This window comes from Vidua macroura, chromosome 5, assembly GCF_024509145.1.
Source record: "Vidua macroura isolate BioBank_ID:100142 chromosome 5, ASM2450914v1, whole genome shotgun sequence".
Taxonomy (NCBI): domain Eukaryota; kingdom Metazoa; phylum Chordata; class Aves; order Passeriformes; family Viduidae; genus Vidua; species Vidua macroura.
In genome coordinates, this window is record NC_071575.1 from 18,432,719 (window position 1) to 18,451,265 (window position 18,547).

Sequence of the window (18,547 nt, forward strand, 5' to 3'; positions counted from 1 at the left end):
GTTCTCCTGCAGGTAAGGACAGTAATGCTGCGTGTACTGCTGATTTCTTGCAGGATTTAGTATTTCACAGTTTCATGGTTGCTGCAGGCAAATTCATCCTTGACCATCATATCCTGATCCAAGTCTTCTTATTTTGTGAACAGCAAACTCAGCACAGCATCTCCTCCTGTTGTCTTTTCAATCACCTGTGTTATGAAGCTGTTTAGAACACACTCAAGAAACCTCCCAGATTGTGCCCTTCAGTTAAAGCACACTGTGAGTTAGCCCTAAGGCCTGTGATTGTGTGGGATGGCTCTATTGACTTTCTCTCCTTTCCCAAGAAGTCTGTAGTGAGTGCCTGGCACAGCACTGCCCATAGCGCTTTGCCACCTTCTCCTTGTCCACAGGCACTCAGATGGCCCATCACCTCTCCCATGGCCAAGTTCTGGGTACTCCTCTGCACAGCACAAAACCACTCTTCACTGTTTCCAGCCTCTTCTTCCTGAAGACACTGTGCCTATTTTGGCAGCTCTCCAGGTGGGTAAACCACCCTGGCATGTCTGTGTAACTCAGAAGAAATCACAATTCTGCAGTGGTGTGGGAGTTGGTAATTCTCCCAGTTGTGTCCCATTCTACACGTTTGTTTAAAACTACTTGAGACAAACCCTGAACCCTGAGTCATGATGCTTTCAAAACAGGATTCTGCTGTGGAGAATCCAGCAAGGTAAGGTCAGCACCCAGATGATGAGCATGTAGGTGCCTCCCTGGCAGAGGAAAGGTCACTTGAGGCCCTGGCTGCACACCAGCACTGCCTGCACAGCATTTGCAGGTGCATTGCCTTGCAGCCTGAGCTCTCCATCACTGCTGCAGCAACTGTTCCATTAGGAGTTTTTCCTCTGATCACACTGAGATCACAGATCAAGCTGTGATGGGTTTACTGCTTCTTTTTATCTCGAGCTGACTGTCCTAAGAGCAGGGTTTATTGATTTCCGATGGCAGGGATGCCAGGAGCACACAGCTGTGCTGCTTTAGGAAATACTTTGACTACTCCATAACTGTGTTGGCATTACCGCTGCCCCAAAGGCTGGATATTTGAGGCATCTTGTAATACATGTGACTTCTTCCTTATAGCTGAGCTGTGTTCTACAAAAGCTGAGGTCGTTGTGCTGACTGACACTTGGAGTTTGATAAAAATTTTTAATTCTAGAAACATAAATTATTTTTAAAATCTCAGGGGACTGTTTTAAGCTAAATTCTTTAGTAAGTGCTTTCTGTAAGGGAATGTTTGATCTAACCTGAACTTCCTCAACTTCCAATGGAACCTATCCTTAGCCTGCAAACATAAACCTATATGATCTGCGTTTAGGAGCTGCTTCTTCCTTGACTTGCCTGTACTAACAAGAAGGTGACACACATTTAAACAACCTTTTTCCAAATCGCCCCATGAGAATGCAGCAAGACTGGTTGCTTGTGAACTTCTCCTTGTCTGTGAGAGAAGGCACCCAAACACCCACGGCTCACCCAGCCCTGCCCCACTGAGGGCATTGTTAGCACCAGCTGCCACTTTTAGTAGCAACAGAGGTCTCTGAGCTCCGGCCTTGGAGGAAGAAGAGGGGGAGGAGGAGGGATGACCCTCATCACCACTCCCCTAAGGCTGAACCGAGCAGAGGAGGAGCTTATAGGTAGAGCCAAGTTTCGCAATTAAAAGCCAGTCAGTGCAGGGAGAGAGAAGCAGCAGAAAAAGGCAGTGTGGGGAAGAGGAGGAAGCAAGGAGAAAGGGGCAGCTGTCAGGGCAAGAAAGTGAGAGAGGGGAGAAGAGGAAAGGCAAAAGGTGGCAGTGACAGTCTTGGGTCAGAAGAGGAAGGAGCAGACAGGCTACAAAATGGTATTGCTCCTATGGCTGGGGTCCCAGCTGTCCTTCTGGAGTAACATCTCTATACTGGGAGTTTTTCTTACAGTGTTTACTTTACTGCTGGACTTCATGAAGCGCAGAAAGAAGTGGAGCCGTTACCCACCAGGCCCAGCCTCGCTGCCATTCATTGGGACCATGTTCTCCATTGACTTCCACAACCCCCACCACTCCTTCGGCCAGGTGAGTGGCAGCCCCTGAACAAAACACTCCACATACAGTCCACCGTGGGCCCAGGAGGGGTGGGTCACACCCTGGCATCAGCTACAGATACATAACACAGAGAACAGGAATTTTCGTTTCCCCTGAAGTTGCTAGATAGAGCTTTAAGACTAACTAGCAAAAAAAGATAAAAGCATGTAAAAGTATGCACACAGGATGATAAACAAAGCTGGAAACTAGATAAACAGATAACGAGAAATATAGTGCGTGTTTTGGCAAGTTATGTAACAAGAAACAAGGTGACAATGAAAGGTCACCTGTAATATTGAAGCACTCAGCGAGTATGACTCCCAGAGACACCTTTCAGTGACCCTCTAGGTCCATGAAAGGACTTCCAGTAGGAGGCTGATGTGTGCAGGTAAGTCCTAGGAAAAGCGATGTTTATGTAGTAGCTAGAAAGCACGCTGCAATGAATATGTATGATCATGATGGAATAAATACCTGGTTGTAAAGGGTATTTCATGACACTCATTCTATTAAAGGAGTCCAGTGCTACAATAAAGCATACTTGCTTTACAATACTTCAAATTATGTTAGAAAGTTTATTTTTGGCCAACTTCAGTATCACTACCTTTGCACAAAGCTGAGGGGCAATACTCTCTCCAAAGTCCAGGATGAAGCAAGTCACTGCTCAAGGACACTGACCAGGCCCGCCCAGACAAAGAGATAATCACGCACCAAGACTTCCCAACCTCTATCTCCCCTTCTCTGTGCTCAGTGAGAGATCACTGCTGTGCCCCCAGTGAAAGGTGCTGCTGTAGAGCTGGCTGCCAGCCTGACATGTAGGCAGGCTTCGAGGCAAAGGAGCAGGGGGTTGTACAAACAAGGGAAGACAAAAAATATCTGTGGGATGGGAATGTGGCTGCAGGAATGGCAGGCTTCCCTGCGAGTTACTGAAGCATGCCTGCAGGCATGTGACAGTTTCAGTTAAAGAGACCAGCTTGTGGAATTTGCCCCTGCAGCAATGCCCAAAATCTCAGTAGCTTTCCTATTCAAAGTCTGGCCATAGCTTTTCTCAAAGGGAAGGCAGGGCTTTCACAGCCTGCAGCAGATAAACCAGGGTGTTTTGTGCTTCAGCTTGCAAACTCTAAAGGCCTCTTTTCTAGGACAGTGCTGTTCAGCTGCCTGTACAAAACCTGCCAAGTAGAGAAACTAAATGCAGCATTTGTATTATTTGCTTGCATGTAGTCCAAAAACTTATCATTTTCAAATTATGTCACGTTAGGGTCATACTAACCACAATCTTGACCAGTAATCATTTTTAATTATGTAATTCTAGTGCCAGTGGATTGCTAATTCCCTTTTCAACCCTACTGCAAATACAGTATTAAGTACTTCAATTCCTTGCAATGCTACAGTGCAGAAATCAAAAATCTTATATTTTAAACAAAACAAAACAAAAAATGACAGAAATAAAAGTAAAAAAAAACCTGTGCGGTACTGCTACTATTGCACTGTCTTTAAAGAATGTGCTTCTGAGCTTTGCTCAGTGTTCCTGATTAACAGGGGAGCTTTGACCTGCCTTCCCAGGAGTCCATGTCCCGTTAAAGAGTTTGTTTACCTGGAGAAGGCTTTGCTCCATGGCCAGCTCCCATGGTGAGTGTATGGCTGACAGGATTACCTGTGCAGCCATCCTGATTTAGCTTTATGAGTTTTACAGATCACAGCAGGTGTAGGGTGTGTGTCAGTTACCAGTCATACTAGATGTGTACACTCCTTTTAGGGAGAAAGTTGACCTGAAACTCCAGTGTAGAATTGCCTTTCCCAACCATGTTTCTGGAAACCTGGCTCTGGGTAGATCTTTAGGTACAAATGCATCTTTTAATAGAAATTACATATCACTTTATCATTTCCTTCAGCAGAAGTAGACTAACTCAGAACTTACTTAGTCTTTCAGATCAAAATAAATAGAAACATTAGGAAATAATTCATTATCAAGCATGCAGTCTTTAAAAATCCCTAAAAAGGTTCTTGACAAAATTAAAAGTACTTGCACAATGTTCATGGCAACAGTTTGGCCAGGATAGGCATATTCTAAATTTTTCCACCTACAGGGCATTGATCCCTGCTACAGCTGCAGCTTGGCACTGTTTGGAGTTGTTGCACTGCAAAGATCAAGATCAAAGATCAGCTGAAGATCTCTGAATAAAAGTACCTCAAAGTTCACTCAGGAGTAAATGCCCTAAGGAAGGATATGGTGATATTTCTGATGTTGCACTCAGCTCATTTTCAGGAACGTGATTTTTTTATCTTGGCAGCTCCAGAAGAAGTTTGGAAACATCTTTAGTCTCCAGAACTGCTGGACCAACCTGGTAGTGCTGAATGGGTATAAAACAGTGAAGGAAGCCCTGGTCCACAAATCGGAGGACTTTGCTGACTGGCCGCACTTCCCAATATACGAGCACATGGGCTATGGAAAGAACTCTGAAGGCAAGTCCCATGAAAATGGACATTCCTTGATGGCACTAGCATGAGAAGGATTGGGTAAAGGCAAGATTTTCTCAGTGCGGTGCACCTTTGTGCGTCCCCCGGTCAACCTCTTTGTATGTCTGGCACTCTCTGATAGAGACAAACTCGGATTTGATTAAATGGGGGCTACCCTTAGTGGTTGTAGTACAGCTCCAGCAAGCACACACTTCTCCAGCTGTGTAAGGACACCATAAGTGGTACAACTTTTCTGCCAGCTCCAAACACCCACAAATTAGTGCTTATGGTGCTTATGTAAGACAAAATGCTTATGCAAAATGTTACATGTAAGTTGTTGCAAAAAAATATGGTGACTTTCATTCAAGACAGAGTATTTTCCTGCATCCTGCCCACATTACATCCTCAACTCCTGTGTGGTGGCACAAGTTGGTGGAACAATGCTGAATGGTTTGCTGAATCCTTAGCAGCCCTTGCTGCTCCCATTGATCCCCCTGCACCTTTGCCAGCCATGCACAGGCATTAGAAGGTGCAGTGATCCATTTCAGAATTGCTGTCTGAACAAGCTGCATAAGGTCAGGCTGTTTAATCTATCCATACAGACCTGTTCCTCCAGACTCATGATTGCTGTTCTCTAGCAAAATTCACTTGATGTACAAGTCAGATATCTGACATTTCTTGCTCATCCAATTCCAGGGATTATTGTAGCAAGATATGGGCACGTCTGGAAGGAGCTAAGGAGATTCACGCTCTCTACACTGAGGAACTTTGGGATGGGAAAGAAATCCCTGGAGGAGCGAGTGGTAGAGGAAGCTGGATTTCTTTGTTCTGAAATCAAGTCTGAAGAAGGTTTGTGACATCCACAAGGATGGGGAAATCACAGAAAAAGGCAATACAGTGATGCAGAGAGAAGTAATACTACAGCCACTCCTGTTTGCATGCAGTGCTCTCTTCTCATACAGATGCAGTGTTTCTAGTCTATGTGCCCTCCTTGCAGCCAATTTTGCTTTACAGAGTGGGGCTGCCTTAACACTAATCCCTTTGAAACAGTAAACAAATAGGAAATTAGAAATAGAGAGGTAAAATAGAATTATTCCCAGAGCTCAGTAACTCTACTTTATGAAGTTTAGTGGAACATACTGATATTATCACATGCAATAAAAGTGCAACTGAGAGTTCACAGCCTGTCGTCGAGACACAGAACAAAGTGTTACCAGTCAAGTCACAGAAAAACCCTGCAGCTCAGTTTTTCTTGGGAGTTTTCTTCTATAACATAGAGCAACTAAATATTAGTAAGAATGAGATGATCTTCACTTCCTAGTGTGATGCTCTGGGGGCTTTTTCTCCTGGTGTCATCAAGGTGACATTTGAGTATTCTCACTGCTTACAGGTGAAGTCCAGCAGTTTGGTATTGCTGAGCTTCATGGCTTGGTCTCCATTTCCATTTTCAGGTAAATCTTTTGATATACGCTTTCTCATAAGTAATGCTGTCTGCAACATGATCTGCAACATTGTCTTTGGAGACCGTTTTGACTATGGTGATGAGACATTCAAGAAGCTGTCACAGTTATTTCAAAACTCCTTGAATGAAGAAACAGGATTCCTGCCTCAGGTAAACCACAAGCTGTAAGAAGCTGCCCTCTATTGCTTGAGAGAATTGTGTTTTCCTCTTTTTTCTTTTTTTGCATCATGTAATATCTTCTCTCTCTCTCACTCTCTCTGGTTCTTAAACCCCAGCTTCTTAACGTGGTGCCCATTTTGGTGCGCATCCCTGGAGTGCCACAGAAAATCTTTCGAGCACAAAAGGAGTTAATGGACTTCATAGATGTGGTCTTAGATAAGCATATGAAGACCTGGAACCCTTCTTACACCCGAGATATAATGGATGTGTTTTTAAAGGAAATGGAGAAGGTAGGGTGACACTAGCAGACCCTCCAGGGTCAGAAGTAATTTCTTTGCCTGCTCAAGCTTGTGAAGCTGACTTTCCTCCTAGAGCTTCACAAAACCTCTTACCATCTAATTTCCTACTTTTTCATTCCACTTTGTATCTTGAGAAGAAAAGTATTCTTCATGTCGTGACCTCTTTGGTTGTCTTAAGACACCATATTATCTGCTGATGTTCTTGTTTCCATTTTCTGCTTTCACATTTCCTTCAGAATCTAGGAACTTCCTTCTTTCCAGCCTACAAAAATATGAAGGCTTTTAAAAGGCAATGATTGAGAATTCACTAAATGTCCTAAGTTTGCACCAGGGAAGAAGTCGGCATGCAAGATTCTGTGTTATGTCAGTGCCTCAATGGCTGATGCTTCAAAATCAGTGACAAAACTGGAGCAACAGATTGACTTTTTGGTGTCATTGCCCCATCTGTAGCCTGCCTTTAAACCAAGCTATGATTTGAAACTAGTGTCTCCTTTGGGATATATATTTTTTAATTGCTCGCTAAGAACTAGTTTGCTAGATATCAGAGGAAGGCCTAAATCTGAACTTCACTGAAATTAAAAGGAGTCTTTCCTTGAATTCAGTCAGGCACACAGTATAAAATCAAAGATTCTTGGGTCAGCCCATCCATCTGCCATATGTTTCTGCACATGGATTCACTAAATTTCAAGTTCCAGATGAGCAATATTAGCAAATTCTGCTTGCACATCACTTCCACCATCCAAGTCCTCAGGCTGGACTGCTGCTCTGCATGACAAACCCTGCCATGCTGTGGGGGTCAGGCACCTCCAGCCCATGGGCAGAGCAACATGACCCACGTTACTCTGCACTGAGCCGTACAGCCTAGGGGTGGGTGCTGCCTCTTGTCACATCTCTCTTCTGTTCACTGACATCACCTGATAAGCCAGTCTGATAACTGAATTAACTTTGGTCAAGTCAGCCCCAAACTCCCTGTTCTGAGATTTTTTTTTAATAACAGTTGAGTCTTAAATGCATTATTAATTGCTATCCATATTACAACAGCATCTAAATATACAGAATAACTTAACAGAAGCTAATCCCTAGGAAAAGGATGTATAAAGAGGATTAGAAAAGACAAGCAGACAAACTCATGCAGAGAGCTTGCCATATCTCATATGCTAACAAATTTGAGCTCAATTAGCATTTGGATGAGAGACCAGTTTTGCTGAAAATGGTGTTGCAGACTTAATAGGCAGCAATAATCCTTTAACCTGATTTTTTTTTTTTTTCAATAGTAAGAAAATACCAGGGCAGGAACAGAGAGAATCTGTAATGCACAGCTAGAAATAACCTTAAAATTATGCTAATTTTTCATTTGCCACATCAATGCAGCCTCCTCTCTGTGGCTTTTATCATCTGATCAAACCTGAGTAACTGTTTGAGGGAAGATGTTACAGTGAGTGGCAAGGACCTGCTGTCTGTTTGAACTGAAAGCAAAAGGTGTTTACTTCTCTCCTGAAGGCAGGAGCAGCATTCTTCTCTGAGTATATTGGAGGTGGTTGAGGACCTTTAAATACAGGACATAACAGGATTACAAAGTACATCAGTCATGCTCAGACTGTTGCTTGTGCTCTACTCTTGCAATTAAAAACAGGAACACATGCTAAAAAATGGATCTAGTGCTTCTCAGCACTTCTCTGGGTAGTGGTCTTCTTGCCCAGCAGATACCCCAGCTCCAATCATCACCCACTTTTTTGCTCTCTACAGGGTAAGGCAGCTGAAGAGAATGGTTTTCACTACAGCAACCTTCGTATGGTGACCATGGACTTGTTTACAGCTGGTTCCGAGACCACCTCCACCACTCTCCGCTGGGCATTGCTATATATGCTTCTCCACCCAGAAATACAGAGTAAGTCAGAAACTTACAGAGGTGTAGCCTCTTCCCTTCAAGGCTCATTTTTCCACAAGGATTTCGCAAAGAGGAGCAGCTTTGGTGATTGCCAGTCTAGCAGAAACACAGGAGAAACCCGTCCCAAACAGCTGTTCTGGCAGGGGGTAGACATGATAAAAAGACTGGAGTTTGAAGGGCAAGTTCGCTCTTACCTTCATTTTGAGGGCTTCACCTGGATATTGGCTGTGGTCAGTGTACCCTCTTCCAGCATTTAGAATAAATACTGATTGGTTTAAATTCTCTAATGCTCCTTGACCAGGTACCCTTCAAGCTGCATAGAGGGGGGGTAAGATAGCATGTGAAGTGGCAAGGCCTTTATTAAAAATGCTATGAGCAAAGAACAGTTATACAGAGTTACCTGTCAACTGAAAAAGGCCTTCCTGTCCGGTTTCTGTTTCTGTCTCTAACTACTTGTCCTGTTCTCACACAGTGCCTACAATCTCATGCAGCCAGTCTTCTTTCAGCTTGTACCAGCTGCTTCTGGTTCTCTAAGGATCCTCTAATTCTTTACCTCTTCTGCTTTCAGGTAAGGTCCAGGCAGAGATTGATAGAGTGATTGGCAGAGAGAGACCCCCCACCATGAAGGACCAAGCTAGCATGCCTTACACTAATGCTGTGATCCATGAAGTGCAACGCTACGGGGACATTGTTCCTGTGGGGCTACCTCACATGACGTACCGGGACACAGAGTTGCAAGGCTTCTTCATTCCCAAGGTGACTGTGACCAGATAAGCAATACAGCAGCCTCTCCTTGTGCAGATGCCAGGCATGGGGTGGGATGATCCCATGCAACCCTGCAACATTGCACTTCCAGCCCCCATTACAGTCACTGTTGAGCACTAAAATAGGACATTTTGAAATATTAAATTCAGGCAGATGATCATATCTGTGTTCTGGGCTTACACATGTTGTATGGGAACGCAATTGCAGTGGCAGCTCAGTGCAAAGGTTTCCTTTCTTCTCGATGAGCTGTGATATTCACTGTCGGTTAGAAGAAGCCTAACAGGCTCTCTGGAGGCACTCAACACCAGCTTACTGTCTTTCCTGAGATGGTAGTAGTTAAATTCTAGCCTCTGAAGTTACCCAAATGCCATTGGCATTCAGACCAGTTTCGCTGTGACAAGCAGCTATCCTGGCAGGAGTGGCAGAATTCAAGCCTGGGATATTTTTGTACTTTTTTTGTAGCCGTGTGGTATCTCCTCTGATTTAAAAACTTGACATGTGAAACAGGAAAGCTTTGCCATTTTCCATGGTCCCTGCGAAAGCTGGGCTTTGAAGTCTGTCAGTCAGCTTTTTCTCTGCAGCTATAAAACAAGTCCAGGAGGATCTGAGAAACAGAGGCTGTTTCCACTGTGTAACCGTGAAATTGGCATTTGCATGCAACAGCCTTTGTAAGGCTACAAATTGCAAAAGTTCAGATGCTTCGTAATGTAGAGGAAGCACCGTATGCCATTGGAAAAGGGCCTTGCTTTACCTCTGCTTCAAATAAGATGCAGAAGTGGAAATGGGTGCTATTAGTTGGCAGACACGGTCTAAAGAGGGACCAGCACTGTCCCATTGTGCCAAGGTAATGCTGCTGTTCTCACTTAAGTTGTTTCCTCTTGTGGGGGAGTGCAGGGGACGACAGTCATCACCAACTTGTCTTCCGTGCTGAAGGATGAAACAATCTGGGAGAAACCAAACGAGTTTTACCCCGAGCACTTCCTGGATGCAAAGGGGCAGTTTGTGAAACCAGAGGCCTTCCTGCCCTTCTCAGCAGGTAAATCTGAGGGGAGTATCCAGCTGCAAGTCGGAAGCACAGCAGGAGGGTTATCTGCTCCCCCCCACCCCGCGGCAATTCCAGCATCGATTATTGCGCTCTTTGGCAGACACTTCCTCTTCCCTCTCTTGCAGGTCGCCGTGCCTGTCCGGGAGAACAGCTGGCCAGGATGGAGCTCTTCCTCTTCTTTACCACTCTCCTGCAGAAATTCACTTTTGTGCTCCCTGAGGACCAGCCCAGGCCACGGGTGGACGGTCACTTTGCACTCACGAGCTCTCCACACCCATACCTGCTGCGAGCTCTCCCAAGATAGGTGCACACCACTCTCCTTTCACTGACAGACCACCACCCCCCCAGACTCTGTCAGGAACATTGCAGGTCTAGGCAGGATCATGCCACGTTCAATCTCAAGTCTTTACATCTGTGTAAAGTAAGGATCTAGGCCAATATCTTGTTGAGCTTAATTCTAGTTGTGGTTCTTGAATCAAACAAGAGAACTTCAGCTTCAACAACAAGGTGACACTAAAATGTAGTTTCTGAGTAGTTCTTCTGGGAAATCTTACTGTCCAAGACATACATGTCCCCTTCATTCATTTCTGTTTATTACACACTTCTGTATGTTGAACAAATATTGCATTGTCTTAATTTATAGCCTCAAAGAAAGTTTTACTCCTGATAACCCTTATGTCACAGTATGCCTCCAGTAGGGAGTAAACACCAAGGAGTACATAAATAATCCATATGGTGTTTCAGCCACAGAAGGTCATTTGTGAAATACAGAAATTTTGATAAATACATTTAAAGAGAAATCCTGGTGTTTAGATTTACTCTAACTTCTAATTAAAACTTTTTTTTTTTTTTTTTTGCATTACATAAAATCAGCTCTTGGCCAGGTTTGGAACTCACAAAGGGATGGAGTTATACTGTTTGAAACTGTATGGCCATAGATTTCAGAGCTACCTTTCTCTTTCTTCCTGCAATATTCCTGACAAATTGTTTTGCAAGATGCAAAGGTATGTTGATGTTTAAATTAGCAATAGTTCCTTTACCACATCTAAAGAGACAGTAGCACCAAGGAGCTCCTATGTATAACCACCACTAAAAAAAAGAAAATATCTGAAATTGAGTGCACATGTGCAGTAGTAATTTTGTGTAATAGTAATTTTGGAAGCTATGAAAGCTATTTAATTATGCAAATACGTATTAACATAATTAAGATTTGAACTTCATCAGGAACTACACATTTGCACATTTATGCTTTTCAACTACAAAATAACTTGAAAGAATAAAAGTGATGTGAAATCTTCTTTCTCCCCCCTCTTCTTTGTGGTTGCCTCAGTCCTGCTGTGCTCCTGCCTCAGATGCTCACCTGAGATTTCTCTCCTCACGCCCAGCACCTGAGTCTTTCAATATCATTTCAGTGTTACTCTTCTGGTCTGTTCAATTACACCAAACTGCATGTGTTCGGATTTATAGGGGCCAGCACATACCCAAGTGCGTTTAAAAAGAACTTAACTTTGGAGAGGTCCTGGCACTCGTGTATTTGGATAAAAACGTGGGTATAGCTGCAGTAGGGAGTGTCTTTTCTAGCGTGCAAGACTGTACTGAGAGAAAATACCAGCTGCGCGACCGAAGAGCAGCCGATTACGGCGTTCCGGGGGCAAAGGGAACAAAAGGATCGCTCCGACCCACAGCCCCGGGCCTGAGGGAGGAGCGCGCTCTGAGGGGCGGTGCGGACCAACGGCCGCAGGAGGCGGGGCCCCTCAGGAGGCGGGGCCCGCCCAGCAGCTGCTCCACCCCTCGCAGCGCGGTGATTGGGTGATTGGCGTTTTTTCCGACCAATCGGGTGGGAGGTGGCCGGCCCGGAAGGCTGGAGTGGCAGCTCAGCCGGCCAATAGGAGAAGTTACCGTACCCTGGGCGTTCCCGCGGGCGGCGGGGAAGGTGGCGGCGGCACCAAGATGGCGGTGGCGGGCAAGGGAGTGGTGTCGGCCGCCGTGAAGCCGATCTTCAGCCGGGACCTGGGCGAGGCGAAGCGGCGCGTCAGGGAGCTGTACCGGGCCTGGTACCGCGAGGTGCCCAACACGGGTGGGTGAGGGATGGCAGGGCCTGCCGCGCGGGCTCAAGGTCGGAACGGCCTTAATGACATTGGTGAAGCCGGCGGGCATCGCATGAACGAGTGACAGTGTAGCGATTTTTAGGGTTGAGTTGCACGTTGCCGGTGGAACAAGTGCAGAGCGACGTGGATGACCGCAGTAGGTGTTGTGTTTCTCTTAGTGCACCTGTACCAGCTGGACATCACGGTGAAACAGGGGCGGAACAAGGTGCGGGAGATGTTCATGAAGAATGCCCACGTTACGGATCCACGCGTGATAGACATGCTGGTTATTAAGGTACACACAGTTACTTCTGATTTGTTGAAGCTGCAGAGAATGTGGATGATTGGTGGTGGGTGTGATGGAGGAGAGGGACAACTTTTACCAGCCTGTCTATGGAGTGGTTGTCTCTTGCAGTGGGATTAGTAATACCTGTGTCAGCAAACCTGTTGATAAGGGATCAGGTGGCTTTAGAATTCAGCAAGTGTATGTCAAGCAAAGCAGTAATTAAAATACTAAGTTTGTTCCTTATTTTTGTTCCTTGCTTGCTTGTCTTATTTTTAACAACAGCAATCAAAGGGAAAATAGGTGCTGCTCACTAGTTTACTATTAAAAACAAACTTTCTACTCTCTACAGTACTTCATTGGATTGGGAAATGGTTTTCTTCACTGATTCTGAAACATATATTACAGTGTCAATACTTGGTGGGAAGCTGGTTTTGGGTGGCAGAACACTCCAACTCTGTAACACATCTGGTGATGTTACAGGCCTGAGAGACCTGTCTGCTTCAAAGCAATAATCAGCACAACAGGCTTCAAAATGTGTCTGAGCAACAGTAACTGATCTCTGCAGTTCTAATGCATTAGAAAGCTTCCAACCAAGGACTGCCATGCTCACCTGTTTTGTTTCTTGCATTTCAAGACAATTACTCTGTCTTTACATGATGAAAAAATATGGAAACATAATCCTAGATAGTATGGCCGGTGACAATTCCAGGCAGTCTCATTTTGCTCTGTGCTACCATCCTATAAAACCAGTACATAAGGATGAAATAGTGACGAATTTGCATGTTTCAGTGGCAGTGCTACTGGTGCAAAGCACTTGAAACAGTTAGTTTTACAGCTAAAGTGTTGCTGTTTACCCAAATTCAGTAGAGGTGCTCCAAAGTTAGCAATGTTGTGTAGAATTTTATGGGAGGTGCTGGTCAGGAGAGAACAAAGCAGGTTTTAAGAAGGGGACAGAGTCTCTTGCCTGTTTCACAGGGCTGGGAAGCTGTGCTGCAGAGCAATCCATGTAAGTCCCAAGGCAGGAACAGTATATTTGTGTCACAGTGCGGGTGATGCATGCAAGGCTGCAGGAGTACAGAACTGTTGATGCAGCTGTTATTTTCATAGGTGTTTTAAAGTTCATTCAAATAACTTTCACAGTACTGCATGGTTAGGCTTGGGCTCTGACTGCCAACTAGTCTAAAATTCTTTTGTGTGTGTGCAGGGAAAAATGGAGCTTCAAGAAACCATTCATGTCTGGAAGCAGAGGACTCACGTCATGAGGTACTTCCACGAGACAGAAACCCCGCAACCTAAAGACTTTCTGTCCAAATTCTATGTGGGCCACAATCCCTGAGAAACTGACTCTGTGTCTTCCTGCCTTATATTACAAATAAAGTTCTATACAATATAAAAAAAATCCATACCAAGAGATTCTCTAGCATCTTAGGAGCCTAATGACTAGGTGAATCCAGAGCATGTGCAAGTGGTAATCTGTTTGAAGAGCTGTAATTTCCTAGTTTTGCCAGTGTGTATTTTCAGTGGATGGCATTTATCCCATCACTTGCCCTGGGGTATCTGCTGAATAACCACAGCACAGCCTGTCTGTGGGTCTTTGTGCTTAGCCTGCAGCCCCATCTGTAGATGTTAGCTCTGTGAGGAAAAGGGTAGCCCTTCAGAAAAGCCACTGTACTGACAGAAATATTCTTGTGCTTGAGGGACATGTGTATTCATGCAGTGTCTTGCAGTTTCATCCTATGACTTTGTTGGCCTTGTGTTTTTTTATTAGACATTAGTCTCCTTCATTTCTCACAGAGAAAATATAAAATCCAGTAGGCAAATAATTCTTTGTGCATTAAAACATCAGCAGAGTCCACTTCTCTGCTGTAAAATGAAATTACCTGGAAAAAGGGAGTTTGTACTGTTTTCTAGAATAGGAGGGCTCCGTAAGAGCTTCTGAAGCCTAGCAGGAGATGGTGTCCTACCATCACCTCATCCACTGAATCAGGAATTACTAGTTCCCTTTTGAGAGGGATAAGGACAATTTATTCTTTCACAAGAGAACAGGTTTTCAGCAAGTAACTCGGTGCTGGAGCTCTTCGAGATGTGACCAGCACTGAATGTTTATAGTATACTCAAGCTTCTTTTTTTCCAGCCTAAATAAACATCTTTTTATCCTCTAAGTACTGGGGCTTTCTTCCCCATGAGGGCCATAACACAGCACTCCTCAGGGATGTGTACATAGGTACCTTGGGGCTCCAGGGTTGGCATGTTTTTAAGGACAGGGTTGACAAAGTCAGGAGGGGCCCAGGAGGGACTGTGGGACAAAGCAGTGAAAAGGATTTTGGTAGCATCTAAAACAGAAGTACATGTTTGGCTCCCAAGAGCAGATAAACTGGAACAACTGCTTCTCAGGTGGCTTTGGGCAAGGAGGGGGCAACTCAGATACCAAGTGATTCAAGAACCTGACAGCTGCCTTTAGCTACAGCTCTTGGGGTTACTCAGATTACAGGCTCCTTTTTCTCTCAGTAGCCATGCTGGAGAGTTATTGAGCAAACCTTAAAAGCTGTGCCAAAGAATAAGAGAACAAATGTGCTGTTGGAACTATACACTGCTCCCTATTCAAGAGCAACACGAATAAGGAAGGAAAAAGTGGGCACTCAAGAGGCCAGATCTAGTGACCAGAAACCATGAGACACTGGGGCAGTGCTGGCTTAAGAAACATAAATAATTGACCAACCTCTCAAGGTTTCATTTTGAGAGAACAACATTTCATTTTGAGACTACATTGACTACAGCTGGTCTGCTGACTAAAGATACTCTTCCTGTACCATAACAACAAAGAAGACCTTTTAAGTCTATGATACAAGTATTTAAGTGCAATAGCAAACACTTTTATGAAAAAAGGAGTTGAAGTTCATACAGTGAAGAAAACAAATACCTTAGGGCTCTTTCAGAAGGAAGTACTGAACTACCTAGGAAATATTAGAAACTTGGAGCCAGTATTCAGATTAAATGCTATAAAGCACATGAGCAAATTCATTTGCAACTTGTGATCTCAACCTTTTACCAAAGCCGCTCAGAGTTTTAACTCTATGATGATAATACTGTCTTTCATCTTCAGTGAGGTGAAGTTAATGCCACAGTCCCCATCAGATACAGCTGCTAAGTTGTTGAACAGTGCCATTGTCAGTGTGCACTGCACTCTTTAACAGGGCTTGTTGTGGGGCTGCTGCTTCCCCAAGGATTCCACATATCCTGTAGATCAGTACTGAGTTACTGAAAGGACTCAAAAGAGAAACATGAGGAGAGCCTCCCTACTGGAACAGACATACAGAGACAGAAAGGTTAAGACAGAGAAAAAAGCCAGAGGACCAAAGTTGCACATGTCAATCTCTTGATCTTTAATTATAAAGTGTTTCCCATGTTGCTAATTAAAGGCATTCCAAGCAGTCTTTGATGAGGTGAGCATGTGTGTGCAAGGACGCAGGGCCTATCAAGCACTTCCTTCAACCCTGATCTACAGATTTCCAGCATACAGAGATGTGCAGGACACTCACTGGCAAAAGGGGATACAAAGCCCCCTGTCCCCTTTAGGAAGGACAAAACACAGGTGACAGATGTTGGAACCATTGTTTTGTCAATGGCTTTCTCCCTTCTGCTCCTCTGTTCCAGTGCTGCAAATAGAAAAACAAGCTGTTAGAGATACACTACTGAGCTGTATTCTGCATCCTCCTCCCAAAACTAAACAAGATGGGGTTTACATAAAGGGAGTTTCCAACAGGCCAGTGCAGTCTTTGCAATCTTTTAAGTCTTAGCTTTTAGCTGCACAGTGCATGCTGGAAAACTCCTTATCAACTGGAATACATCCACCAAACTGACTATAAATCTACATTATTTACAACAACTTCTCTAAAACAGTTTCTTTGTTCTATAAAGAATCAAATAACACCCAAACTCAAATCTTTACACAAGAACTAACTAAACAGAATAATAGAAGATGGTAGAAAGCGTAGCACAGTGCAGATAAAGGTGAATTATGTCCATTCTTCCTTTCTGCAATGAGTCTGAATGGTTCAACTACTCCAGAGATCAGTGTTGTAACACCCAGCAGACAGTTTGTTCTGATGAGTTCCGGAATGCTCTTAAATTGGTCACCTATATCAGAATTTCAGACAGTACATGATTCTGTTTTAAAAGAGTAATTTTGTGAGTTAGGAGAAGACTTTTAAACAGGTAAACAAGTAGAACAAAATAATGGAATCGTTTCGGTTGGAAAAGACCTTCAAGTTCACTGAGTCCCAGCTGTTAACCCAGAACTGCCAAGTCCACCGCTAAACCACGTCCTGCAGTGCCTCATCTGCACCTCGTTTAAATACCTCACCCAGTCTAAACCTCCCCTAGCACAGCCTGAGGCTATTGCTCTTGTCCTGTTGCTTGTTACTTCGGGAAAGAGACTGAACCCTACCTGGCTGCAGCCTCCTTTCAGGTAGTTGTAGAGAGTGATAAGCTCTTTCCTGAGCTTTCTTTTCACCAGGCTAAACAGCCCTAGCTCCCACAGCCACTCCTCATAACAGGTGTGCTTCAGACCCCTGAGCAGCTCTCCTTCTTTGGATGTGTAATGTAGGAACACTGAAGTCTCTCCCTTGTCTGCAGTATAGACCCTCATTGACTACATTTTATTTCTGATTCAGCTGGCAAGATCTAAAACACCATCACTTTTTCCAGTCTTTAAGAAATGCATGGTGTGGAGATTGCACAGATACCAGTCTGGCCTACTCTGGTACAAAACAAAACGTTCATAGCCAAAGGCATATCCATGACCATGTGTTTAACTACAAGTATATCTTTTAAGCTGTTGCTGGCTGTACTTCCTTGTCTGGGATTCTCCTCCCTGCCCCAAGCAAACGGGAAGCAGAAATAATTAGACTGCTGGTGTAGTTAATGACATACCCTTTAATCATCGTCGTCGTCATCCTCTGGGACAAAGATATCATGTTCTTCAAGTAAGGCTGCAAAGTTCTTACTGATCTGAGTACCAACATACAGGAAAGGGATCACGACGCTGAACACTCTGAGGAGGCCGAAGGGCGTCTGCAAGGAGTCGATTTTAAAAAGTGGATCTTTACATCCAAGCAAGCCGCACGTTGGCTGAACCGGCGCACTCCCGGCTCCACAGGCGCGCGGAGGGCCCGGGAAGCGGCCCGCAGAATGATCTGCGTCCCTAGTGCCAAGCCCCGGTCACCGCACCGCGCTTTATTATCGTATTATAGTGTTACAAACACTACCGCACCAGCGAGTGGGCAGCCCGGGGCTGCCCAGGGGAACACCCGTGGCTTAGGGAGGGGATGGCGGTGGCCGGTGACAAAGGGCGGTGCGTAGGCGGGTACTGATCTCCCCCTTACGTCGCAGCGCTGCCTCGCGCGGGGGGACGCGGGGGACACGGGCCCGGTGAGCCCCGCACGCTCGCGGGGCCGCTCCCGTCTCCCTCCCGCTGCCGGGCGCTTCCGCATCCCCGCCCGCGGTTCCCCGCTCATTGGTCCCAAGCACTGTCACTCACCGCTACCGCCCCGCCCACATCAGCTGCGGCTGCACCGATTGGCCACCGCTGCCGCCCGTTGCTGCCGCCCCCGCCCGCTCGCCCCTCACTCACCTTAACCGGCTTGGGCAAAATGGCGCCGCTGCGGGTGACGGTGGCGCCCCGGGAGGGCACCAGCGGCACGGCCGGGGCCCGGCCCGGCTCGCCCCAGGCCGCACGCCCCGAGCGAGCCAGGGTCGCCGCCAGGAGCCGCCCGGCTGCCGCTGCCATCGTCCCGGTGCCCCGAGCCGCGGCCCAGCCCAGGCGTCACCTGGGATCTCGCGAGGCTTGTGGAGAGGCTGCGATGTCGGCACTACGCATGCGCGGGGCCAGACCGCGCCCCCCCCGGCTCTGGGGGCGTTCCTCGGTGCCCCCGCGGGGACGGAGGGAGAGAGGGCCCGGGCCGCCTCCCGCCACCTCCCGATAAGGGGAGAACCGGGCCGGGCGGGAATGGCCAGGCCCTGC

The 18,547-nt window shown here is 45.7% G+C and overlaps 3 protein-coding genes across 5 annotated transcripts; 2 read left to right on the forward strand and 1 right to left on the reverse strand.

Moving 5' to 3' along the window:
* Window positions 1-1,771: 1,771 nt before the first annotated feature.
* LOC128807008 (cytochrome P450 2D17) lies at window positions 1,772-11,450 on the forward strand. Of its 2 annotated transcripts, none has more exons than XM_053976962.1 (9): window positions 1,772-2,071; window positions 4,369-4,540; window positions 5,231-5,383; window positions 5,986-6,146; window positions 6,272-6,445; window positions 8,201-8,342; window positions 8,911-9,098; window positions 10,002-10,143; window positions 10,278-11,450. In XM_053976962.1, exons 1-9 carry the CDS (start codon window positions 1,862-1,864, stop codon window positions 10,454-10,456), a joined length of 1,521 nt encoding a protein of 506 aa, XP_053832937.1. In that variant the 5' UTR covers window positions 1,772-1,861; the 3' UTR covers window positions 10,457-11,450. The 2 variants fall into 2 exon arrangements, with proteins under 2 accessions (XP_053832937.1, XP_053832938.1); XM_053976963.1 differs by having other exon boundaries at window positions 10,041-10,143.
* Window positions 11,451-12,044: 594 nt separating this feature from the next.
* Window positions 12,045-14,687, forward strand: NDUFA6 (NADH:ubiquinone oxidoreductase subunit A6). The gene is made up of 3 exons (XM_053976979.1): window positions 12,045-12,229; window positions 12,419-12,534; window positions 13,730-14,687. Exons 1-3 carry the CDS (start codon window positions 12,103-12,105, stop codon window positions 13,859-13,861), a joined length of 375 nt encoding a protein of 124 aa, XP_053832954.1. The 5' UTR covers window positions 12,045-12,102; the 3' UTR covers window positions 13,862-14,687.
* Window positions 14,688-15,884: 1,197 nt separating this feature from the next.
* Window positions 15,885-18,505, reverse strand: SMDT1 (single-pass membrane protein with aspartate rich tail 1). Of its 2 annotated transcripts, none has more exons than XM_053976980.1 (3): window positions 18,158-18,505; window positions 17,458-17,598; window positions 15,885-16,181 (listed from the first exon to the last, which is right to left on the reverse strand). In XM_053976980.1, exons 1-2 carry the CDS (start codon window positions 18,311-18,313, stop codon window positions 17,461-17,463), a joined length of 294 nt encoding a protein of 97 aa, XP_053832955.1. In that variant the 5' UTR covers window positions 18,314-18,505; the 3' UTR covers window positions 15,885-16,181; window positions 17,458-17,460. The 2 variants fall into 2 exon arrangements, with proteins under 2 accessions (XP_053832955.1, XP_053832956.1); XM_053976981.1 differs by lacking the exon at window positions 18,158-18,505 and adding an exon at window positions 17,910-18,032.
* Window positions 18,506-18,547: the final 42 nt, after the last annotated feature.